We start from the raw sequence: 27,551 nt of genomic DNA on the forward strand, positions 1-27,551 counted from the left end.
TAGGAGCTTTACAGAGCTCATTTTAGTTAAGTCCTATTTTAGAGCAAAGGAAACAGTCTCAGGGAAGGCAAGCTCACAGTTGGCTACTCAGTGCCTTTTATTTCTGCCTGTTTCTTGGCCCCAGAAAATGCAGTATTTTGACACAGAAAAAGCATTACGATGAGTGTGAAATCAAACACAATACTGGTTTCTGAGCTGAGGTTTAGTCATTTGGAGCCACATGGCTGTCCCAAGGCCCAGCTCCCAGGTCACATGCTTAAAGCTTCCAGGCGGTTCTCATCATGACGATGAAGTACACGTCCGTGTCAATGGATGCGCTCACACCCGCATAGTAGTTCATGAACTCCTCAGGGGTCACCTGCAGTGGAAAAGTTAGAAACAAAAACGAAACTTTGCTTCTCACTCTGTCAGTGGGGGCCCACCTTGTGCATCTGTAAATAGAAGGAAATAGAGGATTTCTTTGTGTGTGTGATCATGGCTGAGGAACTGATCTAAAACAAAAGAACAAGTGAAGTTGAGGAAGGTGTGAGAACAGCACCTAGAAAGAGAGAAAGGAAGTCTTCAAAGTTTCTAGGCCAACATAAATGTAAAGTGACACGTGGGTTGTCATCTTTTCTCTAAGGGTGGGATCCCGCCAGTTCAGATAAGAGAGACTGAAACTCAGAGTAAGAAGGAAGTGTTCTGTAACTGTAGTTAATTTTATCTTTCTGTGACATGTCAGAAACAACATGTCATGTCCTTGTGTCAGGATAAGTGATGTTTTCCCTTTCCAAAAATGGAGTTCTGTCCTGCAGATGAGAAAGAGATTTCTAGTTAAACGCTCCTGGGTTGCATGTTTTTCTAACACATGAATAATTCATTCAAGGTCCAGGGTGAATAAAAAGCTTAACCCTGCTTCATGTCTCCCACCCATCATGGCTTCTCTCCACTCTACGTCCATGACTGTCTCTTTGACATATTGACTAATGTGTTTATCTATTTTAGGATTTTATAATTCTTTCCTTTGGGGAAGAAGAAAAAACAGTTATTAGTATTATTTTTAACAGGTCTAGATAATATGTACATTTTAACCACGTTGGTTGACATGATCGGTTGGGGACATACCTATGCCTTACAAGAATCACAAGAGATGACTGACTCACTTGTCCTTTTTGCTGAAATTATAAGTGAACAGAAAAAAAGAAGTCATAGGATCCATATTCTCTCTCATACCACCCCTTCCCACTATAAAAAAGGAAGAGCAGTAGGAAGAAAGGCATTTGAACTCAGCTCATAGTTGAACTGTAAATGCACATCCATAATACACGCATAGAGCCTCTGTTAAAATTAGGATATGATTAGCATCCCTCTTTCTTGAACTTCTTCTTCTTTTTCTTTTTTACTAGCAATCAGACCAGCCTGTGTTCTATGAACTTTTTTATTCCTCTCCTCCTTTGAATTCCTCAGCCTCTGCTTTCCAAATCCCTCATTAAGGAATTATATTAAGTTTCACACATCATTATTGCCCTCTCTCTCTCTTTATGATGCTGTGTGAGGTTCCAGAGAAATGTTTCTCAGTGTGGTCCACACTGCCTGCATCAGGACCGCCTGGGATGTTTGTCAGAAGCCCAGGTCCCCAGGCTCTAACCCACACCTGCTGAATCAGAATCTCTGAAGCAAGTGGTTGTGGAATTTACTTTTGTAAAATCTAAACATTCCAGTTAATTGTTGTGCACACTACATTAATTTAACTAGGAATATCAAAGATAATTAAGCTAAAGTCTTAGTCCTCAAAAAGATTGCAGGCTGGTGAAATACTCCAACAAAGTAAGTGGATAATTTTAACAGCAAATAGCAAGTAAAGTAAGAGAGTTGTACATGAGATCCTGAGCCATTTTGACTGAGCACTTTACTGTGACAGTTTGAGGAACATTTGTTGCAGCTAATTATTTTTTAATTAAAAATTATCAAATTCCTAATATTTTTAGTTTGTTGTTCCTATTGTTTGTTGGTTGACCGGGGTGACAGCCATTGAGTGAGATGCCCTCTACATCCACTGTAATACTCTTGTCCCTAGCTTTTCTCTCCCACAAAAGTTGAAAAACTCAAAACTCGCTTTCCCAGACTCCATTGCAGCTGCAGCTTGGGATGGCCAAGTGATAGAGTTCTCACCAATAAGATACAACAGAAATCTGACATGAATGTCTAGGGAAGGCTTTGTTTGCCTGATGCAGGCTCTAGCCCTTTCTCATTCCCTCCTTCTTCCTCATTTGTCCTGCTGCCTGAAACTCAGATGTGCTGCCTGAAGTTAGGCAACCATCTTGAGATCATGAAGGAAAGGCCAGGAAAATCACAAAGACCTCAGCTCTGCTCTCTTTAAGCCACTCAAGTGAGAACATCAAGTAGATATAAAATAAAACCTAATTTGTGTATTCCAATGTTTAATGAGATTTGTTATTTTGTGCAATTGAAACTAAACTCTAACGGAACCACCAATTGAGTGAGACTGGTATCATTACCCCCATCCTTCAATCCCAAGCTCCTTCAATGGCATGGGGTGATCTGGAGTTGAGTTGGCTCTGATGGAGAATGGAGAAGGAATCCAAGATGGGCAAAAGATAAAGGAAGTTTTAAACCTCACTTGGAAGTTAGAGTATGTCAAGCCAGAGGTCAAAGCTAACATATTAGATCATTTCTGAAATCACTTTTAGCTAGATGTTTGCTTGTTTTCTGAGACTCAACTTATATTGGGAATGGCCTGAATCACAAATTTTCTAATCTCCCATAAATTCACCCTCATCGTAGTAAATTGCTGTTTAGCAATAATTACTATCCTTACTCATTTTATTTGACAGAAAACATGAGAAACTGGGCACTCCTACTTTTAGCAGGCCTCTTGCCTAAGCTACCTTTATGTGATAAGGTATATATCATATATACAAGGGAAGGTCCCAGATAGGGGTAATGGAAGTCACAATTCAATCCCTTTTTCTCAGCTCCAAATTCATTAGAGAAATCCTGAAACAAATCTAGGTTGCTATTAATACATATACTTAGTAATATACCTAAAATATTTTCACTTATTTACAAATTTTTATATGAGATGGATGAGGCAATAGACTGATATTCTCTGAAGGGCTAAAGTCCTAAGAGGCATTTTTAAAATATGATGATTATAAAGTCATATACACACACAAAGAATCCAAAACTTAGATATTAAAAAATAAGAAGTAGAAATCTCACCAAATTGGGGTGGGGTTTAGTGATAGAAAAGGGGTGAGGAAAGTCTGTTTCACATGCTATTTGTTTCACATCTCCGCCCAAATGTCTTCCAGCTGCTACGGGAGTCCAGTGGGGTATTAGTGCAAGACCAAATTCCAAGACTGCTGCAAACTCCAGAAACCTTTATGGGTATTTGAGAGTTTCACCTAGATTATCAAGTTTGAACATTATCCTTAACTATGCCAAATTTTTTGCATTATTTTAAATTTTGTCTTATATGGAATGTTTTTAACCATAAAGGTGCACACTGACTTCAAGCACAGCTATGCTTCATTACAAGAAATCTTAAGATGCAAAATAATTCAATTTGCAAGAGGTAAATTAGAGGCTAATTATTCTTCTCATAAAAGTATTTGCCAGGGAGTTCCTCTACATCAACAATTTCTCATGCATTTAAAATGCAATTCAATGTGCAAACGTTTGAATTATAAATTACTTTTCAGAAACATTTTTATTATGTCTATTAAAGGAGATGTTCCTGTTAAGCCCTTAGCAAATGCCCGTTGATATGTGCTCAAAAAATGTTGCCCAGATTCATTATTATGCTAATAGGGGTCCATATGCATATTATATTTAATAATTTTAAAACAGTCATTTCTGAATCTTTTAGAGCTGAGGATCACAAATATGAGTGAGTATAAGAGTCATCTGATGCATATTAAAATGTAAATCCTTGGACTCCACCCTCCAAAAAATTAGATAATGTGGTTCTGCAGTGCAGCTAGCAGTCTACATTATCAATAAATACTCGCTGATGACGATTACGAGCATCCAGAGTTGAGTATCAATACAAGGTCTGTAACATTCAGATGACATAAGTGCTGTAACTGCTAAAAACCTCAATAACCTTCATGAGCTTTTGAGAGCTTAATGTGGCTTCTTAAGATAAATATCAAAAGGGATGATGTGCAGACTTGAATCAGCCGAATCACAACTGGCTATTTTGACTTTTGTTAGAGAAAAGAGTAGCTGAGGTTTCCCCTGGCAATGAGGAGGAACCACCTGCAGAGAAGAAGCAGACACACTCTGGGATCCACAAAGGGGCGGGCTAATTTGGGGAAACGGCAGTTGGCTATTTTTCCATTGACATCTCAGTGATCGAAGGCCAGCAATACTGGTAGAAAACATATAGTTTTTATTTTTTTCTCTAAGGTTTTTGCTACCCTACTGAATTTCAGCCCTTTTGAAAACCTGCGTCCACAATCCTCAGCCTGAAATAGAGGGTATCACTCCATCTCTGACTGGGAAATGTCAGCAGGAAGGATAGAAAGGTCACCTTCCTATCCCCTACCCCTTGCTAATGAAACTCATCATGAAGTTTCATTTACAAAGTTAGAGGAAATTACCTTCAGAAGAGGAAGGTTTATTTGTTCTTCCCTTAACTACCCTTTTCTTGTCCACTGGCCCATTAATCTTTTCCTGTGCTATAAAAAGCCTAAGAAACAACGAACCCTGGGGTTGTGCTCTGGCTGACTGTTACCAAAGGGACAACCCCCTTTCCTTATCATCAAAACCCTTAGGTCTCCTAATAACAGAACTGGCTCTGGGTTTTGTTTTGTTTTTTCTAAAAAGTCCATTTATGGCTGTTGATAGATGACATTTTCATCTCAGCCTAGACACAGTCATAGAGCTACATAATTCCTTACCCTACCAAGGGTACAAATATGCATTTGTAACTTGAAGATAAAAGTTAATGGAGATGAGGTAGGTGCTTTTGTTTTCAGGTTCACTGCAGTTTAGAAATGTAAGTTAATTTCAAAGCACACTGAAGAATAAATCAGAGTAAATTCTGTTATTTAGCATTCCCTTTACCAAAAACTACTTTTAAATGGCATTTCCACATAGCAAAGTGTGACCACAAATGAGGTCCATAAGGATGACTGTGAAGGCACTAAAACATCCTGAAAGACCTGTAAACCTGTTCCCCAAAATTAAATTATGATCTCATTTCAAAGTTAAATATGTTTTATTATAGTCAGTTCACTGGAATGCAACTAGCTGAGTATGGTGAATATGATCACCATAAAATGGAGTGTTTAATCAAAACATCACATTCCCCAGATGACAGGTCATCAGCTTATGTGGATCCCCTACCAATATCTTTCAATATATGTCTATGAGTATGTGCAGGCACATACATACATTTTGTTACTTTAGTTTTCAAAGTAACCATTTTATTACCTTAGTTTCCCCTGGCAATAGGGAAGTTTCTAGGTGGTTCCTAGGGAAATAGTTTACTTCTATTTACAACAAATAAGGTATCAATGTGTTAAAATTTTTAAGATTTTGGACCTATTTCCAATTTACAATTTCAAATTAAAGAGAAGAAAGTTTTCCTAGATTGGGCTCTTACACTTACCAATCCATCTTTGTCATAGGGTGAATCAAAGTTATCCAGAAATTTCCTAAACACTTGTTCCTCACTCCATTCCCCATTCTGGTACTTCGGGTGGTGTTTTGCATTATACACCTCACGAAGGTCTTCAATTGTTATAACTCCATCTCCAGTCTTGTCTAACTTTCTAAAAGCTTGCATGATTACCTCTTTTCTGGCTCTGGACATTGGAGGCTACAAAAACAGAATAATATATGCAGAGACATACATAAGCAAATGAGCTTTTTTTGTATCCTATGTGATAAATATCTTATTCCCCTCAATGATATGAGATAATATTTGTGCACTATTATATAATAGGCACTACAATTGCTCCAAAAAATTCCTAAGTCTGTTCACAGTCTTCTGCCCACCGCCCTCCCCATAGTGCACTAACAACTTCTAAAAACAAAATCTCAAAGTAGCCAACCCAAACCACATGAAAGCCAAACTCAGCAGATATACTGATTAATGGGGCCACTTACTCTTAATGTGAGAAGAAACTCATTGAAGTCTATTGTTCCATTTCCATCTTTATCAAACCTCCGGAAAAGCTCTTCTGCCTCTTCTTTTTCCATGACCACAGCATAATCATTTAACCCTTTCATAAATTCTTTAAAATCAAGGGTTCGATTATTATCGTCATCCATAATTCTAAATACTCTGAAGAAAATACATGCAAAAATTAAGAAGAAATTTACAAAGAACAAGGTGTAAGTGTAAAGATTTAAAAAGAAATTCACGCTCAAGGTTTTGTCAAATTAAAATACAAAAGTCTTAAATTCTTCTCTCCACCCTCCCTTCCAAACATGGAGAGCCACTTCCCACCACAAACACACACACACACACACACACACACACACACACACACACACACACAGAGTGTAATTCTAATTACATGACATTGTGAAGAAAACAAAACTGTGGAGACAGTAAAAAGATGAAGGGAGAGGAAAGAGTTGAATTGGTGAAACATGGGATTTTTAGGTCAATGAAACTAGCCTTTATAATACTATGATGGTGGATATATGACATTATGCATTTGCTAAAACCCATAGAACTTTACAGAACAAGGTGTAAACCTTAATACCTATGACATTTTTAAAAAATGATTTGGGAAGTCAGAAAATCACAGAAAGGAATGCCAACTGTGACAACAAAATTTCACTGTTTTATAAAAGAATGAAACATCCCCAAAAGGGGTAAAGGGATAAGAGAGAAAGGTGCTGATTTAAGTACTTTGAAAATGAGTAGTGTCTGTCAGAACACAGGAACTGCACACAATTACTGTACTGTACAGTTGATAAAGTTGTTTCCCACAGGGATACAGGTTAACCATTCTGATACTGATGTACATATATACCGAAGCTGAACCATCAAGTAAATGAATAACAAAGATGGAAACCAGGTTTCTTTAAGTGGGAGTGAGAATTTACAGATAAGATAGGAAAAGAGGCATGGATTAGAGTTGGAGACATAGTGTGAACTCACTTTCAGTTTAATATAGACATAAATCATAAATCATTACATATAAAAATATTTATACACAGGTTACTATACACACATATATGTCCTTATTTTGTCAGCTGAGAAGACCTAGAAATAATAATGCTCCAGTAACAATAAGCACAAGCACGTGTACAGCCGAGGGCATGAATATACAAAATGAGACATTTTGTAGTACCAGAAAGAAAGGAAGTGCTAAAAAACAAACAACATATTGATGGGAATAAGTCAGGGATATAGGAGCCAACTTAAAGAGCTCTCAAGGCCAAGGCTGGAACAGTTTAACCAATAAAACAACATTGGATTATAACCCAAAATATAAAAAAGATATCCCTGCATCCATATTGGTTTAAACAAATGATAGAATAAATAAATGTGAGGAAAAGGACAAATTTCTTTCGCAGAAATATTCCAAATAAGTTATGGGTATACTCTGCTCTCAAGGAGGGAACACATACTCCCCACTCTCTAAGTGTGGGCTCTGCAAAGCGGTTTCCTTCCAAAGAATACGATATGGAGAAGGGAAGTAACTTTACACTGGAGAAGCCTGACAAACACTACCTCAGTCAGGTGATCAGTGTCAACATCAACAGTAGTAAATCATGTTCATCACACACATCCTTGGTATAATGTGATAAAAATGGTGCTTTGCATCTACGGTCCCTAAAACCAATAAGCCCAGTTTAATCATGAAGAAAAAAATTAAAGAAATTCCAGTAGGTGGGCATCCTACAAAATACTTGACCTGTCACATTCATCAAAAACCAGGAAAGTCTGAGAACCAACAGGATCCTAAGGAAATATGACAAGTAAATGTGAAGCAGAGTTCTGGTTGGGATCCTGAAACAGGAAAGGACACTAGGCAAAAACTAAGAAAGTATGAATACATGATGGGCCTTAGATAATAATGATGTGTTGGTACTGGTTTTTAAAGTAGTCTATTTAAAAAATCAAAACGTAACTTTTTTTAAGCTTTCATCTTTGCTAATAGACTCAAAGGTCCCAAAGTCTTCCCATCTCCCATTAAAGGAAAGCAGAAAGTGTAGGTAAGTACTTTGAAAACCCTATGACTTTCAAAAATCACTAAAAAGTTAGAAAACAAAAGATGCTGGAGAGGATGTAGAAAAATAAGAATGCTTTTACACTGTTGGTGGGAATGTAAATTAGTTCAACCACTATGGAAGACAGTGTGGGAATCCCTCAAAGATCTAGAACCAAAAATATCATTTGACCCAACAATCCCATTACTGGGCATATACCCAAAGGATTATAAATCATTCTACTACAAAGACACATGCACATGTGTGTTTATTGCAGCACTATTCACAACAGCAAAGACTTGGAACCAACTCAAATGCCCAATGATAGACTAGATAAAGAAAATGTGGCACATAGACACCATGGAATACAATGCAGCCATAAAAAAGAATGAGTTCATGTCCTTTGCAGGGACATGGATGAAGCTGGAAACCATCATTCTTAGCAAACTAACACAGGAACAGAAAACCAAACACTGCATATTCTCACTCATAAGTGGGAGCTGAACAATGAGAACACATGGACACACAGAGGAGAACATCAAACACCAGGGCCTGTCTGAGGGTGGGGGGCTAGGGGAAGGAGAGCATTAGGAGAAATACTTAATGTGGATGATGGGTTGATGGGTGCAGCAAACCAGCATGGCACATGTATACCTATGTAACAAACCTGTACGTTCTGCGCATGTACCCTAGAACTTAAAGTATAATTTAAAAAAAATGGAAAGTTGGATTAATCAGAACCTGAAGACTTTAAATGTCCTAACATGCTAAAGAGCTTGAACTTTATTAGCAAGTTATTTTTAAAGTTATTAAATTGTTGACTTGAAGTGACATTATCAAAATAATGAGAACTTTAGCAATGAATTGGAGGACTGAAAACTTAGAAGCAAAGAAACCAGTAAGGATACTATCATAAGAGTCCAGTGAAAAATGTTGAGTGTCTACACTTAAGCAATTGGAATGAAAATAAGAAAAAAAAGTTTTCACGATATCATAGAAATAAAAGAGTGAATATGGTGGGCTAATGAAGATAATTCTAAAGTTTTCAGCTCAAGGAGCTGGAAGAGTTGAAATACCATTAAAACAGTAGGGGCTGCTGGCGAAGCTCTATTTGAAAAAAAAAAAAAAGACATTTGTTTTATTTGGATAGTAAGCCAACTACATAGAGATATTCACTGGTTAGTTGGTTAGTTAGCTAGTATCTTTCCTGATAAAAGAAAATACATACATTGTGAAATTAGTTTGGATCTCAGGAATGGGTATCTTGCCAAGAATTTGGCAAGGGGCCAGGGTAGAATGTGCTAACTCAACTGTAGCCAAGATGTCTGATAAATTAAGGATACTGGCAAAAGAATCTTGAGAATTTAGATACTAGAGAAGTATCTACATTTACAAGGCAATTAGAAATGACTAAGAAAGAACATATACTATTGAAAACCACAAGAATTTGGTGTCAAAAAATGAAGGTGTCAAGGTTAAAAATAATAGAGTCAGCTTGATCTTGATTAGGATAAAGACTCAGACAGGGTGGAAAGATGGTTCCAGGAGCCAGTGCTGAGTGTTGTGCAGGGGGTGGGAAAGGCAGAGCCTAACCTGATGAGATGCCCTGCAAAGACAGGATTTATGGGAAATAAATAAATGAACAAAGGTGGGAATATGACCTGGGATTTGGAGTTAGACTGAAGTAGAGTGTTTAGTCTTCAACTGCCCCTAAGATAGGAGTGGAGGGGAAGGGGCAGCTTCCACTTGAGTTAGGAGGTACTTAGAGAAGGCCAAGGCCAGTAAGGGAGGCAGACAGCACATTCTGCAACAGGCTTAGGATGGAATGGTGTCTGTTCACCGTCGGCTGGTTCTTAGTGGAAAGGCTGGTAGAGATGCAGTGTGCAGTGGGTATGGGGTGAAGACAACACAGGCAGCAGGAGGGATTCCAGAGTGGACCAGAGAGTGGAAGAGAGGATTCCTCAAGCTTTTGCACTAAGGACAATGATGTGCACCCATGACGAAAGGGGTAGAGGCTGAAGTCACACAATATTGAGGGCAAGAGGGCTGGTCTTCCCATTGGACTGGGACATTCTGGCCACCAGGGTCCACAATCCCACTGCCTGGCCTTCTGACAGAGCTGGGCTTAGTCTGAGACTTAGGACTATTCAGAGTTGTCTCCCAGGCACTCAGTACCTTGCTGGAAGTAAAGTCTTCCACATTGTCTGAGTGCAAGGCTGGATTTCCCTCCCATTTGCACCCTGTACTTCTCTAATATACAACTTCTCACACCACTGAGAGACCATTTACTTCACTCATATGCTCCATAGTCTTAGTCCTCCATGGGGGCTTAAGAAGCCTTGTTCACACATGGGTCCCTAAGATGTGTCCAATGCCTGGCCCATGGCAGGCTCTTGATGGAGTTTGTTATACTGCACAGGACCTGCCCTCAGGAGGCTCACAGTCTCCTTTCTTCTTGGTTTCTCAGTCCTTAAAACTATTCACACTGTCAGAGGGCAGAGGGTGGGAGAACAGGAGCTACCCAGCTGAGAGAACCCCATTGGCAGTGAGCTGTCAGTTATCTGACAAGCAATACCAGTGTCCCTAGAAGTGACAGAGATATGATTGCCTGAGAGCAAAACTCCAAATTCTGCGACTAGAGCTAAATTGCTGCTGTTCCTTCCTCCCTCTTCCATCCTGGCCATTATTATCACAGCTGCGGAGAGACTTATTATCCTGGTGGGCATCTCCACGCCAAGGCCATGCTTCTCCCTTTACCTCATACTTTCCCAGAGCTGCACTGTCTTGTAGCAGATAGGAGTCTTGCTGAGTCTGGGACTAAGATCCAAAAACTGTCACAAGGGACCTCAGAGATAGACTCTTCTAAACTCTACATTTTACAAATAAAGAACTGAGCCCCTAGGGAGAAATGACTTGCCCAAGACTACATGGCCAATATCAGCCTCACCTGGCCGAGTCGTACCTTCCCACTCCATTCCCTGCCACCTGTCACTGGGTCCTACCTGCCAAGTCCTTTGATGCCTGCAGAGCCCCTGGCCAAGCACTGCAGTCGGAGTCTTTCAATGGGGTCGGTGGCCGTGGTGAGCTTTTTCTTGGCCTGGATCGCCATCTCTCGGTCATGGCGCGCTGTCCCTGCCATCTGAAGGGGGAAGCCATAGCATGTTAGCAGAGTCCAGGCCTCACCGCTGCCTCTGGCTGGGCAGGGTGACAGCAGCCTCACTGAAAAGGAAATGTACAGCCTTCTCCGTCAGAAAACTTCTTAGAATTTCCGATTTTTCTCTATGCCAACTGTGTGCCTGGCATATTTATAACTTACTTATCTGGTCCTGAGGACATCTGGTTTCTCTAACCTAGACAATAGTCTTAAATATATCACCATTTCCCAAGGTGCTTTGATCTTTCTGAAGCCCTCGTCCCTCCATAAAAGAAGTCCAATTTCTCTATACTTTCTTTTCTGAACCTACCTTATATGCCATATTATTTTATGTCGAATTTTCCATATTCCCTTGACCCTCACATTCAATATTCTCCTCTTTGGTCTAGACCCTGTTTTTGTTCCCTCTGTCTTGAATGAGATTTTCAGCACTTGATCCTTCATGATTTGTACCAGTAATGGGTATGGTCTCCTTGATTCACAGGTTAGTGTTCACTAACACCTAACAATGTTCTCAGGATGGGTGCAATGAAACGCTGTCTCCTGAGTGGTCCCCAAGGGACATACAAACTCCTGTAGCCGCACTTGAGCTCTCAAAACTTATGCAGCAGTGGGAAGAGCACTGGGCTGGGAGCCTGGAGACCCAGGTTCTAGTCCTGACTTTTCAATCCCCACCCCCAATCCCCTCACCCCTCACCTTCATCTGCCTGGTAACATCTGAGTGAATCTCACAGCCTGTGTTTCCTCCTCTGTTAAATGGAAGGATTGGATAAGATGGTCTTTAACTTCCACCCCAGCTTCAAAAAACACTAATTCTCATGACAGAGTAAATGGAGGATTCTAGAAGTTACTTTAATGTCAGTTGTGAATGAAAAGAATGAGAGGCAAGAGGCTTGAAGAATATGCAAAGAACTCCAAGGTGCAGGAAAAAAAAGTTATTAGAATATGGTTCCACCCTGGCTTCAAGTCTCCCTCCCCGGCCAAATTCTGGCACTTCGCCTCAGTGCTACATTAGGATGGAATTATTGTCATCAAAGACAGCAACGCACAGACTCACAATCTCTTCTATGCCAAGACTGTTGTTCTCCTCTACAACCTGAAAGGTCTCCCCCACAGGGTACTCATTATTTGGCTTTTGGGAATGGGAATCTCATCAAGCCAATAACTGGGACCAGAATAGACAACTCAGGGTTGCACGCACTAACATGGCCACTTTCTTGCAGCCTCCCCCAAGCCCATGTATAGGATCCCTACTTCTTGCCCTGTATCCAGATTCCCAGTATGTAGGTGAAAATGGGAGGAATTCCTTTCAGTTCTCTTGAACCTTCAGTCAAGAAGGAGACCTGTGTAGGTCTCAGCTGCTTTACCCCACATTAGCTTTGTCTAAAGCGACACAGTCTTCCTCTGCTTCCTCTGGCGCCTAAGAGAGGTTCCCTGGAATTTCAGACAGTGGCATGTACTGCTTTTAGAGACTTCCATCTCCATTCTTGCCAGGCACACACAAGGAGCATGTTCCGATTCTCATCTAACAGGGACACCGGCAGCCCAGATCGTGGCCTTCCTGTCAGCTTTACCTCTCTTATAGCTGGCGTTTGCTTATTACTGTTTTGTCCTGACCTCAAATTGGCAATTCCCAGAGCTCATTTCCAGCTTCACAGCACTGGCTCTCCCCTCATTAACAGCCAGAATCTTGAGCTCATGGACAAGACTACCAATTCACCCATCTAGCTGTCTCCTACAGCCTTACTCATCCTTGCCTAAGCCATTCTCTTGCCCTGACCATATTCTGCTAGTGGCATGAGCCCCATCCCCACCCCAACCCCTATGGAAGCAGGAACTGGTGTTGACAACATGGCCTTCTCATTCTCTAAACCCACCTCAGAGTCTTGATCCTTCCCAGGACCACCATTGTCTTTGCCGACCTTCTGCCTTGCTTCATGATGCTTGCCCAGTGGTTGTCCCCAGCCACTCACCTCCCATTCTCATTTCTCATGACATCTCCCCTACCTTGTCCACTGTATTCACTTTGCTCTGGTTTGTCCCTGCCATCCATGGCAGCAAGTGAGACTCAAGAGAAACAGAGACTAAAAACCAGTAGTGGAGAGAAAGTGAGATCCGGCTCCTGGATCTGGGATAGATTCCCAGTGGGACCCTCTTTGCTCACCTTCAGAATAATATTAAAGTCATTAAGGGTACCCCCACTAAGTAGTAAGCCTGTATCCAGTTCACACAAAAACGCTGTCAGCTGAACTGAAAACAGAAACTCAAACAACGCCCGTATACCCATGTTTACAGCAGCATTATTCACAGCAGCCAAGAGGTAGAAACAAACCCAGTGTCCATCCATGGATAAATGGATAAACAAACTGTGGTATAGCCATGCAATGAAATATTCTCCAGACATGAAAAGGAACACAGTGCTGATAGATGCCACAATGTGGATAAACCTTGGCCACATTATGCTAAGTGTAAGAAGCCAGACATGGCCGGGCATGGTGGCTCACGCCTGTAATCCCAGCACTTTGGGAGGCCGAGGCGGGTGGATCACGAGGTCAAGAGATCGAGACCATCCTGGTCAACATGGTGAAACCCCGTCTCTACTAAAAATATAAAAAATTAGCTGGGCACGGTGGCGCGTGCCTGTAATCCCAGCTACTCAGGAGGCTGAGGCAGGAGAATTGCCTGAACCCAGGAGGCGGAGGTTGCGGTGAGCCGAGATCGCGCCATTGCACTCCAGCCTGGGTAACAAGAGCAAAACTCCAGCTCAAAAAAAAAAAAAAAAAAGAAGCCAGACACAAAATGCCACACATTGTACAATTTCATTCATGTGTAATACTTGGAATAGGCAAATTCATAGAGACAGAAAGCAAATTAATAATTGCAAGGGACAGCGGTGGAAGGGCCAGTGGGGAGTGACTACTTAATGAGTACAAAGTTTCCTTTGAGGGTAATGAAATGTTCTGGAACTTGATATAGGTGGTGGCTTATCAATATTGTGCATGTAATAAACACTTTAAAATGGCTAATTTATGTTATACGAATTCGTCTCAATAAAATAAAACCCATGTGCATGTTACTAGCTAGATTTAATCATTCCATAATTATACATACTTCAAAGCATCATGGTATACAAGGTAAACACATACAACTTTATCTGTCAATTTTAAAAATGCTGGGCACATGGTCATCTTGGCAAATTAATGAAAGTCAAAAAAGAAAAACAAGCCTATGAGCTAGTTACTACTGTTATTGGTATTTCACAGATAAAGAAATTAGGATGCAGAGAAATCACGTAACTTGCCCAAGTCAGACGGAAACGTGGCTCACAGTAATCCACACACTGTTAGGACGTAAGACCCTTGAAGATCCTCTAGTTCAACCTCATTTTGCAGATTTGGAAACTAAGCCTTGGGTTGGCAAAGTGACTTGCCCAAAAGTCCTGGCCAAGACCAAAACAGAGGGTTCCTGATTCCCAAGCAGGTCTCTTTCTGCTCCATCATGTTTGTGGTTTGTGAAATGATGTGTAAGAATCTCAAAGCACAGTTTGATGGTGCTTTCTCATAGGAAAGTGGGATCGAATCCAGCAAGGCAAGAAACAGTGAGCCCAGTACCTCAGGCTGTCCGGCCTCCTGAGGTTGATCTTACTCAGTGATGATGTAGGCAGTTTCTTCTGGAGTCTAATTTGATAAATTCGGGGGGTAGGGGGGTTGGGGAGTCCATTCTCTCCCACTGGTCTACCATGAAACTTGAAATACCCTTAGTAACCATCCTTTTTAATCATTCAGTCACCCAGTTCACCAACCACTAGCTAAGTTGATTGTACTCTTTTCAAGGCACTATGCTGGGATAGAGTGTGGGAGTGTGAGGAATTTCTCAGAGGAGCAAGCCCTTGAATAGCCTAGAGTCTTCATTAGTTTGAATCCTGATCTCCTGTATTTGAGCAGAATGGAAAATATAAAGTTTATTAAGCACCGGGGCTTTTGAGGAAGGCAGGGTTGCAAGTGAAGAAGAGAGATGCTCAGCTTTGATGTTTCAATAAAGGCGCCAGGCACCAGGGCAAGAGTCGGTCCCCAAACATATGTCACCGACTTCACAGCAGTGCACAAAGTGTCTCTGTCACAGAAGACCCTGTCTGAACCTTAAGGATCCGTCGTGGTGACAACGGAGCGCATCGCGGTGCAAGGGGAGAAGACGCTGCGCTCCCGACGCACGTGGCCGCAGCGCCACCAAGTGTTCTCAGGCGTCTGCACATGCCCCCGCCAGGCATGCGGTTCAGTCTCTGCTTTCCACACAAGTCTCCTAAGTGCTCAGAAAGTCACGCACTGTGCTAGGGGTAGGATGAAAGAGGGACCAAGACAAGGCTTACAGCCTGGGGGCTGAGTAGGGGATGCAATCACAAGAGGACGGTTGGCTTACCTGGCCTGGGAGTGGGACTTTCTGAGGACCTCTCAGAGGAGGTGATGTCTGAGCTTTCATCCTAATGGAAGGTGGTAGTTATTGAGGCTGGGGACGTGGTGGATAGAAGGATATTTTAGGCCTGGCACGGTGGCGCACGCCTGTAATTCCAGCACTTTGGGAGACCGCAGTGGGCGAATCACCTGAAGTCAAGAGTTCAAGACCAGCCTGACCAACGTGGAGAAACCCCATCTCTACTAAAAATAGAAAATTAGCCAGGCGTGGTGGCGCATGCCTGTAATCCCAGCTACTTGGGAGGCTGAGGCAGGAGAATTGCTTGAACCTCAGAGGCAGAGGTTGCAGTGAGCCGAGATGTCGCCATTGCACTCCAGCCTGGGCAACAAGAGTGAAAGTTGGTGAAGAAGAAGGAGGAGAAGGAGGAGGAAGAGATGATTTTAGATAGTAGGTGTACCAACTACTTAGACCAAGGTGAGAGAAAAAGCAGTGTCATTAGGAACACAAGTATCTCAGTATGGGTGGAGAATAGAGGTGTAGGTGGCAGGGGGAGATGAACAGTCGTGGAGATTCAGAGGGAGTAGGGAAAGGGGAATGTTAGGTAAAAATGAAACTGACCAGGCGGGCAGCCACCAGATCCCAAAGATCCTGGGGTGCCAAGGTGGGGTTTGGATTTCGAGAGCAACAGCAACTTTTTTGTAAGCCTTCTTTAAAAAAATGGAATGGCCATTTGCATTGTAAAGCGAGAAGAATGGGTAAGAAGGTGGGGACAGACTAGCTAGTAGGAGACTTGTTTCCAGCTATGCTGCCTGGACGGTGTGGAGAAGAGAGAGGAAGACATACAAGATGGCCAGTGGCAGAACGTGCAGTTTGAGGGAGAGGGCGGACTCGGGGCTAGCATCCAGAGTTCTTGCTTGCACTTCCCACCCCCACCCTCCATTGGCTGGCGGGAAGGGCTATTCACAGAAGCCTGGAGATTTGGGGCAGAGGCAGAGTGGAGCCACAGTAGCATTGGTCCCATTAAGGCTGTCTCATTCCACTGTCCTCCTGGTGCACAACCGACTGCCACGCCAAAGCGTTCTGTCTGCCTGGGTTTTGCAAATTATTGTAGGAAGGATGTGGAAAGCTGAAAATGCGTGGAGTCTGTGTCTTCATGATTTTCTGTATAAGATTCAGGGACAGATTTAAGTAGATCCTTAGAAGAGGGAAATGCTCTAGCCGTAGCCTGCATCCATTGACTTGTCTTTGCTGTACCCTGGTGGCAACAGACTGAATTACATCTCTCTCTCTTCCTCTTTGTCCCTCTCTCTGTCTGCAGCCAACTGCTGCAAACACAGAAGTGGATCTTATTGCTAAAGAGGCAACCCTAGAGATCATTGATCAAGACACCAGAAGGCACCAAAGCTTTCACATCCTCTTTGTTGCAAAATCCAAAGGAAACTTCTCACCTCATTCTCCAAGAAATCCTTCCTCCTTTGACTTCTCTGACACTACATTTCTAGTTTTCCTTTTTCAGGGAAAGGATAGTTCCTTGAAAGAGCCAAGGGAACTGAAGCAGGTTTAGTCAGCTCGGATGAACTTTAGAGAAGAGAAGGGTTAACCTGTGTTAAAGTGGAGAGGGAGGGACAGAATTAGGTAAATAGCGGCAGCAAATGCGGCGTAGGGGACAGAGGCGAGATGTGCTTGAGGAGGAAAAGGAGGCGTCCTTGCTGGCAGGGATGTGCAATCATGACGGCTGGACTAGATTTGGCCTGGGCAGTCTTCCTTTGCACCCCTCTGCTTGGGATGATGAGACACGGGGGCAGGAGGTACTATGAGGAAGCTGTCCCGTTGACGAAGTCCTGCAGGTCCAGCCCTGTGACAACAGCAGCCAGCTACAGAGCAGTCCAATTGTTCTGAGCACCTGTCCCACCTCTCAACGCTGTTAAGCCCATTCTTCCCAAAGCCATATCGTGTCATGACTTTTGCCTTAAGAACATTTTTAGGCATTTCTGTAATTGTTAGACACCTGTGCCATTACATCAGCTATTTTCAATAGCAAGGAACCTAGGGTTGCTCTAATGGTTCCATGTGCTTTTAAAACATTCTACCATGGGGAGAGAAGAAAGGAGAAAGTATAGAGTAAGCAGCTATTGATGAGGCTTGTAGGGCACCAAGCTAGTTCCGAGGAGGCCGAAAACATTTGCCTTCTTTGAAATTCTCATCCAAGACAAAACATTGCCCATCTCTGCTATCTCAGGCTTGATCCTGAGCACCGAGACCAGTCCCCCATGGGGATGGGGAACTTGATGTGCTTTTTGCTCTTTCTGTCTGTACTTGGAAACTGGGTTTAAGATTGAAATTTTGATTAAGACTCAATGGACCTTTTAATACTTAAAATGTCACCCAGGGATGGGGAGAGATATACAACACACCATGTCTAAAGGCAATAGATGGAAAAAAGTAAACTGTCTGCACTGACTTTAATCCTTTCCATAAACTAGTTATTACTACACGGTAGATGGCAAAAACCCATAGTTCCTCAGTAAGTTTCCCCTTAGAAAATGCCCCTCTGAAATAAATATTGCATTCCAGATGTCTTTGTACAGTTGTGCTGCCAGAACAAAATGCCATAGACTAGGTAATTTATAAACAAGAGAAATCTATTTCGCGTGGTTTTGGAGGCTGGGAAGTTCAAGATCAAGGTCCAGCAGATTTGATGCCTGGCAAGGACTATTCTCTCTGCTCTCTACATGGTGTCTTGAACTCTGGGTCCTCCAGAGAGGACAAATGCTGTGTCCTCACAAGGCAGAAGAGACAGAAGGGCAAAAAGGGGCTGAACAATTTGCAAAACCACTTTTATAAGCACCTTAATCTTATTCAAGAAGGAGGAACCCTTGTGACCTAACCAACTCCTAAAGACCACACCACTTCATAGTATTATACTGGGGATTCAGTTTCAACATGAATTTCAGACATTCAAACCATAGCGCTAGGTGTTGAGTTTAGCCTAGCAGGTGGTCAGAAAGTGAATAAATAGTGATGTCCTCCCCTAGAAACTGAAATTGAAGACTCAGACAGTTTGATGACATGGTTTCTGCAGTACACAGAATCCTCTGAAGAGTGTGTGTCCATATTGTCGACATCATAAGAGTTACTTCACGGAGCCCATTTGAGCTCAAGTCAACTGAACATGCCCTTAGCACCACTAGCTATGCAAGGCACTGTGCTAATTCTTCAGGTGATAATTATAGAGATGTGCTTCTCAACTGGGTACAATCCCCCTCACCCCAGGAGACATTGGATAATCCTTCCTGGGAGACATTTTTGGTTGTTACAGTGGAAATAGGGTAGCGTATTATTGGCAGCTAATGGGTAGAGACCAGGGATGCTGCTATACATCCTGCTCAAGATGCACAAGATGGCCCCTGGCAACAAAGAATTACTAGTCAGAGATGGGTGTGGTGGCTCACACCTGTAATCCCAGCACTTTGAGAGGCCAAGTCAGGCAGATCATGATGTCAGGAGTTTGAGACCAGCCTGACCAACATGGTGAAACCCCATCTCTATTAAAAATACAAAAATTAGCCAGGCGTGGTGGCACACGCCTCCAGCTACTCAGGAGGCTGAGGCAGAAGAATTGCGTGAACACGGAAGGCAGAGGTTGCAATGAGCTGAGATTGCACCAGTGCACTCCAGCCTGGGCAACAGAGTGAGACTCCGTCTAAAAAAAAAAAAAAGGAATTACCAGTCAGAGATGTCGACTGAAGTTGAGAAGCCCTACTATAGAGAAAGACCTGGGACCACCATGGGTGCTGTTGAAAAACAAAGATGCCCACAGCTGTCACCAAGCACAGTAAATTAAACTCTCTTCATGTAGATGCTGCGGCTGGGCATTTTATTGTTTTATTTGGTTTTCATGTATACCCAAGTTTGAGAACATAAGCTATAGGAAATAAAAGGTCACCCTCTAGTAAGAGTAAGGCCTTATTATAACACAAAACAGGGCAAGATAAAGTCATGAAGAGAAGAGGTAAAAATACAGTTGTAACTATGCTGGGGGCCAAGCCCTTGGCTAAGGACTTTACATCCGTCCACACATTGCCTCATGTGGTGGATTCTATCAAATATTACTGCCCTATTACAGGAAGTCAGCAGAGATCTGAAGAACCCAGGTCACTTGCCTGAGAACGTGCCACTAGGGAGTAGCAGAGCCAGGGCTGAACACAGTTCTAAGTCACTGCATTCAACAGATACACTGTGATGTTGCTTAAAACTGATAAATTGCTGGCCAGGCATGGTGGCTCATGCCTGTAATCCCAGAACTTTGGGATGCCGAGGCGAGCAGATCACCTGAAGTTGGGAGTTCAAACCAGCCTGATCCAACATGGAGAAACCCCTTTTCTACTAAAAATACAAAATTAGCCAGGTGTGGTGGCTCATGCCTGTAATTCTAGCTACTCGGGAGGCTGAGGCAGGAGAATAGGTTGAACCCAGGAGGAGGAGATTGGCAGTGAGTTGAAATGGCACCATTGCACTCCAGCCTGGGCAACAAGAGCAAAACTCTGTCTCAAAAAAAATTAAAAAAAAAGATAAATTGCTTTGGGGACTAAGAGAAGGTCCACGAAATAAGAGATTCAGGAAAGGAAAAGCCTCAGGGAAAAGATTGTTTGGAGTACTGCTAGATTTCATGCCAGCAGAGAGTGAGAACAGCAGTGCAGAGCAAAGCCGGGCCACTCAGAGTCCCTAAACATGACCCCCTCTCCCATCCCAGGTCCTTGCTTGGGTTTTCAAATCGCTAAGGCTCAGTGTAAATACCTTCTTGTTAAGATGAAAAATTTTACTTAGTCTCTATCTCTTACAGCAGGTATTTTTTCTATTTGTTTTAATTAAAATGATATATGAGGCTTTTAAAATCAAACTCAAAACTCCTGCATGGAGTATCTTTCATACCATTTACTATTTTCCCACAATATATTTTTAAAATTTTTTTCTAAAATGTATGAATATATGACACATCTGTTTTCTGTTTGGATTGCCAACTTCCACATACCATATCAAGTATGATGGTATTTCATCTATACTTAAGTGACATGGCATACTGTAGAAATAAGATGTCACTGAAGTCTGGCATCTGACCACATTTTCTCTGCGTCAACATACATTTTCTCAAAATGCTTAAAATGCATGTTGTAGCCGCTGTCAATAGGCAGGTTTGCATAGAGCCCATTTCTGCTAAACGGCAGCCTTTAGTTCTTTCTACTGATCTTTGAGATGTGAATTCTGTCCTTACTTTAATGTTTGTGATATGGTACATTTTAATAATCATATTTTATAAATATCATTGTGATAAAGTGTTTACTTCATACATATTCATATTTCATTTTATTCACTGAACCCGGGTTGGGGCTAGGGCTAAGTAAGAGAAAAGCACAACGTTTAAAGAGGCACGCAGTCTCAGAATCATGCAAATGTCATCCCTACACTTGCCCAAGCCTGAGAATGAGTGTCTCCTTAAATAGTGCACCCTAAACACCTACCATGCCTCACTCTAGTCTTGGTTCTGCATTAACATATGTTTATTAAGCACCTAGTATGTGCCATACAAGAGGAATGGATGAGACAGCCAAACTAGCCAAGCTTCCAACCCTTGGAAGTTTACATTCCTAGAAGTAGTTTTAACTTTATTAAATTTGAATTACAGCTAATTTTTTAGACACTGCCATCTGGCTGAGACAAGGTCATTCTATTTCCCTTTTTCTCAGCTGTAGCCCACTTTCAACTGGGAAGGCACAGGAACCAGTCTGGCCAAAGAGACCCAAAGGAAAGTGCTGAGAACTCTGAAATATCTCTCTCATCTTTTTTGCCTTCCTCATGCCTTGAGTGAGGATGTGATGTCTGGAGCTATGGCAGCCTCTATACAATCCTGAGGGAAGGGCCAAGGGAATTATATCCATACCAATTTAGAGCCCTGACATCATCAAGCTGCTGAATATTGATTGGCAGCTTCTTGACTTCACGCTCCTGTCTTGTAAAAAACATAATCTCTTTGTATTATCTGTTTAATCTGTTGTTGGTCAGGTCTTCAGTCACTTGCAGTCAAAAATATTCCTAACTGATACAGATGGCAAAAAGCTAATTTCTGCAATGTTTGGGCTGACCCTAAATATTGACCTTTAGCTGGGTAAAATAACTAGCAATCCAGTGTAAGGAGAGACTCAACTACCCCGGAGAATCACTAGGAGAAAGAAAGTCACTCCATTATAACCTCTTCTCTCAGAAGAATTTTTGTCAAGTAGCAGCTTCTCCAGCACTTTGACTATGAGAATAAAATAAGCATCTTAGTATAATACTCAAGAACCCATGTAACTGACACAATGTGGTTAAAAAACAGCAGCAACAACAAAAAAAACCCCAAGTTTAATAAAATACAGAGGCCCCAGGGTTACAGGGTCCTTGTCATAATCAGCATCTGCTGGGAATGTGAAGCAGCGTACACTCTCCTAACAGCTCTCTCCCGCTGCCTTCTCCATCTTGCTTTTCCCTTTGCTGTGCCTTGAGTCTCTGGGGTTTTTATCAAGAAATAACTCACAATCTATTCTGAGTTAGGTCAACCTGCTCAATGCAACATCTTAAATAAACAAGGTAAGAAGCTACCTAAACTATGCAAAGGTAAGCAAAGATTTAGCTGGATTGCAAAATAGAGAAACAAATAAACAAATAAATAAAACTAAGACAAAAGAAAAATAAAAACTTTTGTTGGTTTCAGTGGCTATGCTCTTAAGACCAACCAGGTTAACTTTCGAATATTCCATTTTAGCCACGAAGTCGTGACCTCAGACAATTATTTCAAACCCACTGCAAGGACAAAACTCACTGGTGCATCTTCTGTCACCCTTTTAGATGCAGGTAAAGCCACAGCTCTGGTGAACATTTGCCCTTTCGGAGCCATTAGTCACCAAAATCACTTAGTAACTATCTTGCAGTCCCTTAGAATGAATGCTTCTTTTGGAATATTTGTCTATTTTAATGTTTATTTTATGACCACTTAGAAATCTAGCCAATTATTTGTATCCTAGGTATTGTTAACTGATACTTCCAGAAAACCAAAAAGTGTTAAGGGGGATAGAAATCCAATGTCATAGTGACAACATCAGTGTGAATCAGCATATCAGTTATGAATTGTGTCCAGCGATTCATAATAGAAACAGGCCATGTCTCTGAAAATGATAGAGATTTACTTTGCTCTCATGTGAAAGAAGTCTGGAAGTGCTTTAAGTAGTCATCGATGTTTTCAGACACTACTATCTTTCTGCCCTAGCATAGTTTTTATCCTCAAAGTTGCCTAAAGGTACATAATAGCCATACGAGCTCCAGCTATTACATCCACACTCCAAGCAAAAGAAAAGAAAAAGGGCAAAAGGTAAGGATGTTCTTCCCAGCTAAATGAGCCCTTTCTGAAGAGGGTCCCAGAAGATTCACCCAATTCTATTTAAAGCTCATCAGCCACTTCAAAGGAGCCCGGGAAATCTGATTTTTGGCTGGATACTTTGCCACCCCCAAGGTTCTATTTATAAAATAATAAGTCAGTGGCTATTGAGGAGGCAACTTATAGTTTCTGCCTCCTTTGGCAGAAGGAATATTGCTATTCCAAAAAATAAGAGTTTGAGCATGTCTAGATCAACTTATTTCACAAAACCGGGAGGAGCCTGAAGCTTTGTAAACACAGGGAGCAACCAGAAAACCAAATCACTCAGATGCAGAAGACTAAGGAAAGCCCTAACGCCAGATGTCAACACTTGGATGGTTTCTCCTTTTTCGCCTGTGTTCACCCAAAGCAAATAAGGCTCACTTTTCCATGGGCGGTTATGAAGAGTGCCCTCAGTGTAGGCAAACATAAGCTAAGATAATCTAGGCCCGGGACATCAGACCACACCCCTTGGGCCAAATTTGGCCCTCTTCCTGCTTTTGTAGATAACATTTTATTGGAAAACACCACATACGTGTGTTTATATATTGTCTGTGGCTGCTTTCACATTACAACTCAAAAGTTGAATAGTTGCATCATAGACCTTCTGACCCATGAAGCCTAAATTTCTTACTCTCTGGCCCTACATAGAAACAGTTTGCTGACCTCTGGGACTATGCAAAAGATAAGAACAACAGCAATAGGAAACATTTGCTCCACACTTACTCTGTCTTGCATTCTCTGCTAAAAGGATGGCCTGCGTGTTGCAAGTTTTTCAGAGTCCATTTGTTTAGAGCAGAAAATTTGTCTGGCATAAAGTAAGTTTTGATAACAATTATTATAGGTTACAGACATAGCTATATCACTTTTTATAAAATAAGGAAACTGAGATACAAAGAGATTTCAAGGTTGTCTCAGTTCACACATAGGTAGCAAAACCAAGATTCTGAGCAGGATCTTTGGCATCTGCCAGTTCCCCAGCAGTCTTTTGTAAATTATCCACAACATCTCAGAAAATGTTCCTATTTTTTAAATAGGAAATCCCTGCGGTCACCACAGGACATTCATTTATAAAAATTGGGTAATTGAGTCCAAAGCACACTAAGTAAAAAGGACTGATGCTGTTTGTTACTGCAGAGCGTTTGCCTGCTCCTCCCTCTGTGTGAAGAACTCCTGTCGAGGCTAGAGGGGTAACTGCAGAGGGGACACACACTAAGCAGAGCTTCCAAAGAAAGTAACAAGCGCTGTCATCCACCTCTCAACCAAAGACTGTCCTCTCTCTCAAACTACACTTTATATCTGGGAAATTTTAATTCTATTTGACTTTAGGTTACAAGAAAATATACAAGAATTTTAAAACTATTTTCAGATTGGAGGAAAAACAAGATGCTGAGTGGCAATAGAATTATAGCTAACAATATGGGAGACAATCTTCTCCAAAGAATATCATGAATGGAACAAATTTTCCTGGGCATTAGGAATCCCATGAGAAGCCAACACATGGCTATTTCTACAATTCAGAGTCTTGTAATGTCATCTTCTCCCAAATGCCAATCTGTTGACTTCTGAAATATAGAAAACTGCTCTTGTGAACCTGGATAGGTTTTCTTTATACAAAGCTGTCTGATATCAGCATAAAGAGCAAAATTTTACAAGGAAAATTCTTATTTCATTCATAACGAGATTAAAGCAACAGTTGACGCCGAAAGTGTTATTCCACAAGCTAAACACCCCTACTCCTTGCTCTTGAGCACCTCACCACCACCTCCACAAGTTACGAGGAGAGGTTGCCCCTCTTGGGACCAAGCGTACCTTCCACGCACAGACACCCAGATTTTCCTCTATTCCTTACTCAGTCATAAGCCTTCTCATCTTGATCAACCTCTGAACGGCAGTCATCACCCTGAGCTGAATATTGTTTGCCCATGTGCTTCTCCTGATCCATTCCCCACCCACATCAGTGCTACAAGAGGTTGACTTCCATGAACTGTATTAACCACCCTTCCTTGCTCGCTGGCTTCCAGCTAGATTCCACCACTTGGCGGCAACAGCAGAAGACAAAGGAGAGGAGGAGACAGGAGGTTGGAGTATATTCCAGCAAATATACTCTTCAATAAGTCACTGTTAACCTGATTGCCAACTTCAACAGTCATTAGGCCTTAGTTCATTTCTCCCAACAGTTGACCACTGGCCATTCTTCCTCTTTAACACCCTTTCTCTCAATGGCTATAAATCTAATTTTTTGTCTCTCCTCCTCCCTCTTGGATCTGTCCTATTTGTTTCTTCCTTGTCTTCACCTGCTTCTTAAGTGCTGTTTCTCAGGCTTCAGTTGTCTATTCTCTTCTCACTATTTTGCTATCCCATGGCAATGTCAGCCATATCCCCTGATACAGTGATGACTACGAAATCTTTATTCCAACATCGCCGCTCTCCGGAGTCAGATTTCTCACAAAACATGTGCACCTGGATGACCTACAGACACTTCCAGTTTAATGTTCCAGAACCAAATTTATTTTCTTTCTTCCTTACTCCTTGCTTCAGGAAACAGCATACCATTTACCAGGGTCATTAACTGGCCATTATCCTATACTCTTCCTCACCCCTTACATCCAGTTAGCAGCTAAGTCCTGTAGAGTTTCACTGTCTTAACCCATCCTGCATTTCCATTCCCTCATCTCCATCGCCATGGATACTGACTCAGCCCAGGACATGGTCACCCCTCATTTCCACCATTGCAACTGTCTCCTAACTGGTTCCCTGCCCCTAGCTTTGCCCTCTCTACTTTGTCTTTCAGAAGATTGTGTGAGCAGTCTTTAGAAAATGAAAACATGAACTTCACGGTCTAGTTTAAGACCCTTTGATGGTTCCTCATTGTAGATAGGTAAAATGAAAATTCTTAACATTGAATTCATGCATTGGCCTTCCTTTGCCTCCAGCCATTTCTAGTAATTCTCCATCCATTCAAAATCTATTCTGCCTCTCTACTCATTCACATTCCCCGAACACACTATAGCATTCTATATCTCTGCGCCTTTGTACACGCAGTCACACTTTCAGAAACACCTTGCCTTTCCTCTTGGTCCAGAGAAGTCCCACCCATCCTTCCATAGTCACGTGGTGAAGTCCGAATAGCATTCACATTGCACAACGATGTAATTCATAGTTTTCAGAATTATCTGTCCTGCTAGACAGAGTATAAGGTCCTTACAAGCAAGGGCTGTATCCTTTGCGTTTTCTGTCATCACATCATCAAGGATTAGCAGGATGCTATTAGATTGCTATTATAATTTATCATTGCCATTGCTATTGGGTAATTGATATCAGAATATAAATACAATTGTATGCCTGAAATTCAAATCTCAATATTTAAAACTTTCAATAACAAAATAGATTTTTGTGGTTGTAGGGTTTGAGGGGAAAAAAAGTCAAAAAAAAAACCAGAAAAGAATTTCATTTATTTAATATAGTTTAAATACTCCCCAGACCAAAGGCAATAGAGATGGATACCTGGATCACTGGTGTTGTCTTTTACTGAGAACGTAAAGGACACACTCAAGTCTCTGATGAATCAAATCCACTATCTGATATAATTTTTGAACAAGCCATGTAAGTGCACTTTAGTGAGCATTCTGATATTTATTCTGATTCTCAGTTGTCAGTGTATAGCAGAAATAGCATAAGTTTAAGTATCAGACAAAGCGAGGTCTGCATGAAAGTTCAAATGTTTTATTGTTTTGTAACTTGGAAATGTTGAACCTCCCTGAAGCTCAGTTTTATCAATGGTCATCAGGATCGATATAGCACCCAAACCCTTCACACACAAATACCTAGTACCTAGTGACTGCTCAGTACTGTTTACTTCCTTCTCCTTTACAGAATGAAATTAATATTTGTACATTTTTAGCTAAGCATTTTTTTGCAAAGATTACAAAAACCTTTCCAATACCAATCTCTTTCCTCTTTGCACTGACAGCCTAGTGATGGCTTCTCAAGTCCAAGAACTCTCAACAAGTTTCAGGTTTTCTTTTTAGAGAGTAACATCTACTGTCTTCTTTTCTTGGCTAAGACAAACTAAGAAAAAAAAATCAATTCATAGAATAGATAAAAAGCATTGATTTACCTTAAATGCTAATCTGTTGCCACCAGTTTCTTTGAACTGAAACTATGGACGCTCTCTCCTGGATCTAGGAAAACTGGTCCCTCCCAAGCCACCTTAGCCTCCTCCCTCTTACCTGTCTTCCTCAGAGGTCCTGGTCCACTCTCTTAGTATTAATTGGATGGCCTGGAATCACTGCTGCAGACTCACAGTCTGATTGGCTCAGCTCACTGCCAATCTCTATTCTGGTTCTGCCTTTTCTC

At 41.6% G+C, this 27,551-nt stretch overlaps 1 protein-coding gene across 2 annotated transcripts; it reads right to left on the reverse strand.

Annotated features, from left to right (window-relative positions):
- Positions 1-27,551, reverse strand: CAPSL (calcyphosine like). 2 transcript variants are annotated; one of them, XM_012459925.3, is made up of 5 exons: positions 27,425-27,551; positions 11,184-11,320; positions 6,121-6,298; positions 5,621-5,830; positions 1-358 (listed from the first exon to the last, which is right to left on the reverse strand). In XM_012459925.3, exons 2-5 carry the CDS (start codon positions 11,318-11,320, stop codon positions 257-259), a joined length of 627 nt encoding a protein of 208 aa, XP_012315348.1. In that variant the 5' UTR covers positions 27,425-27,551; the 3' UTR covers positions 1-256. The 2 variants fall into 2 exon arrangements, with proteins under 2 accessions (XP_012315348.1, XP_064231829.1); XM_064375759.1 differs by lacking the exon at positions 27,425-27,551 and adding an exon at positions 27,313-27,394.

The sequence above is a fragment of the Aotus nancymaae genome, unplaced genomic scaffold, assembly GCF_030222135.1.
Source record: "Aotus nancymaae isolate 86718 unplaced genomic scaffold, 86718_ANA_hifiasm-v0.15.2.pri h1tg000014l, whole genome shotgun sequence".
In the NCBI taxonomy this organism is placed as follows: domain Eukaryota; kingdom Metazoa; phylum Chordata; class Mammalia; order Primates; family Aotidae; genus Aotus; species Aotus nancymaae.

Coding starts and splice junctions, on each gene's coding strand:
- CAPSL (XM_012459925.3), bottom strand. CDS start 11,320: ATGGCAGGGACAGCGCGCCATGACCGAGAGATGGCGATCCAGGCCAAG. Junction 6,299..11,183: donor GGCATCAAAGGACTTGGCAG/GTAGGACCCAGT, acceptor TATTTTCTTCAG/AGTATTTAGAATTATGGATG. Junction 359..5,620: donor CCTATGACAAAGATGGATTG/GTAAGTGTAAGA, acceptor TTTCCACTGCAG/GTGACCCCTGAGGAGTTCAT.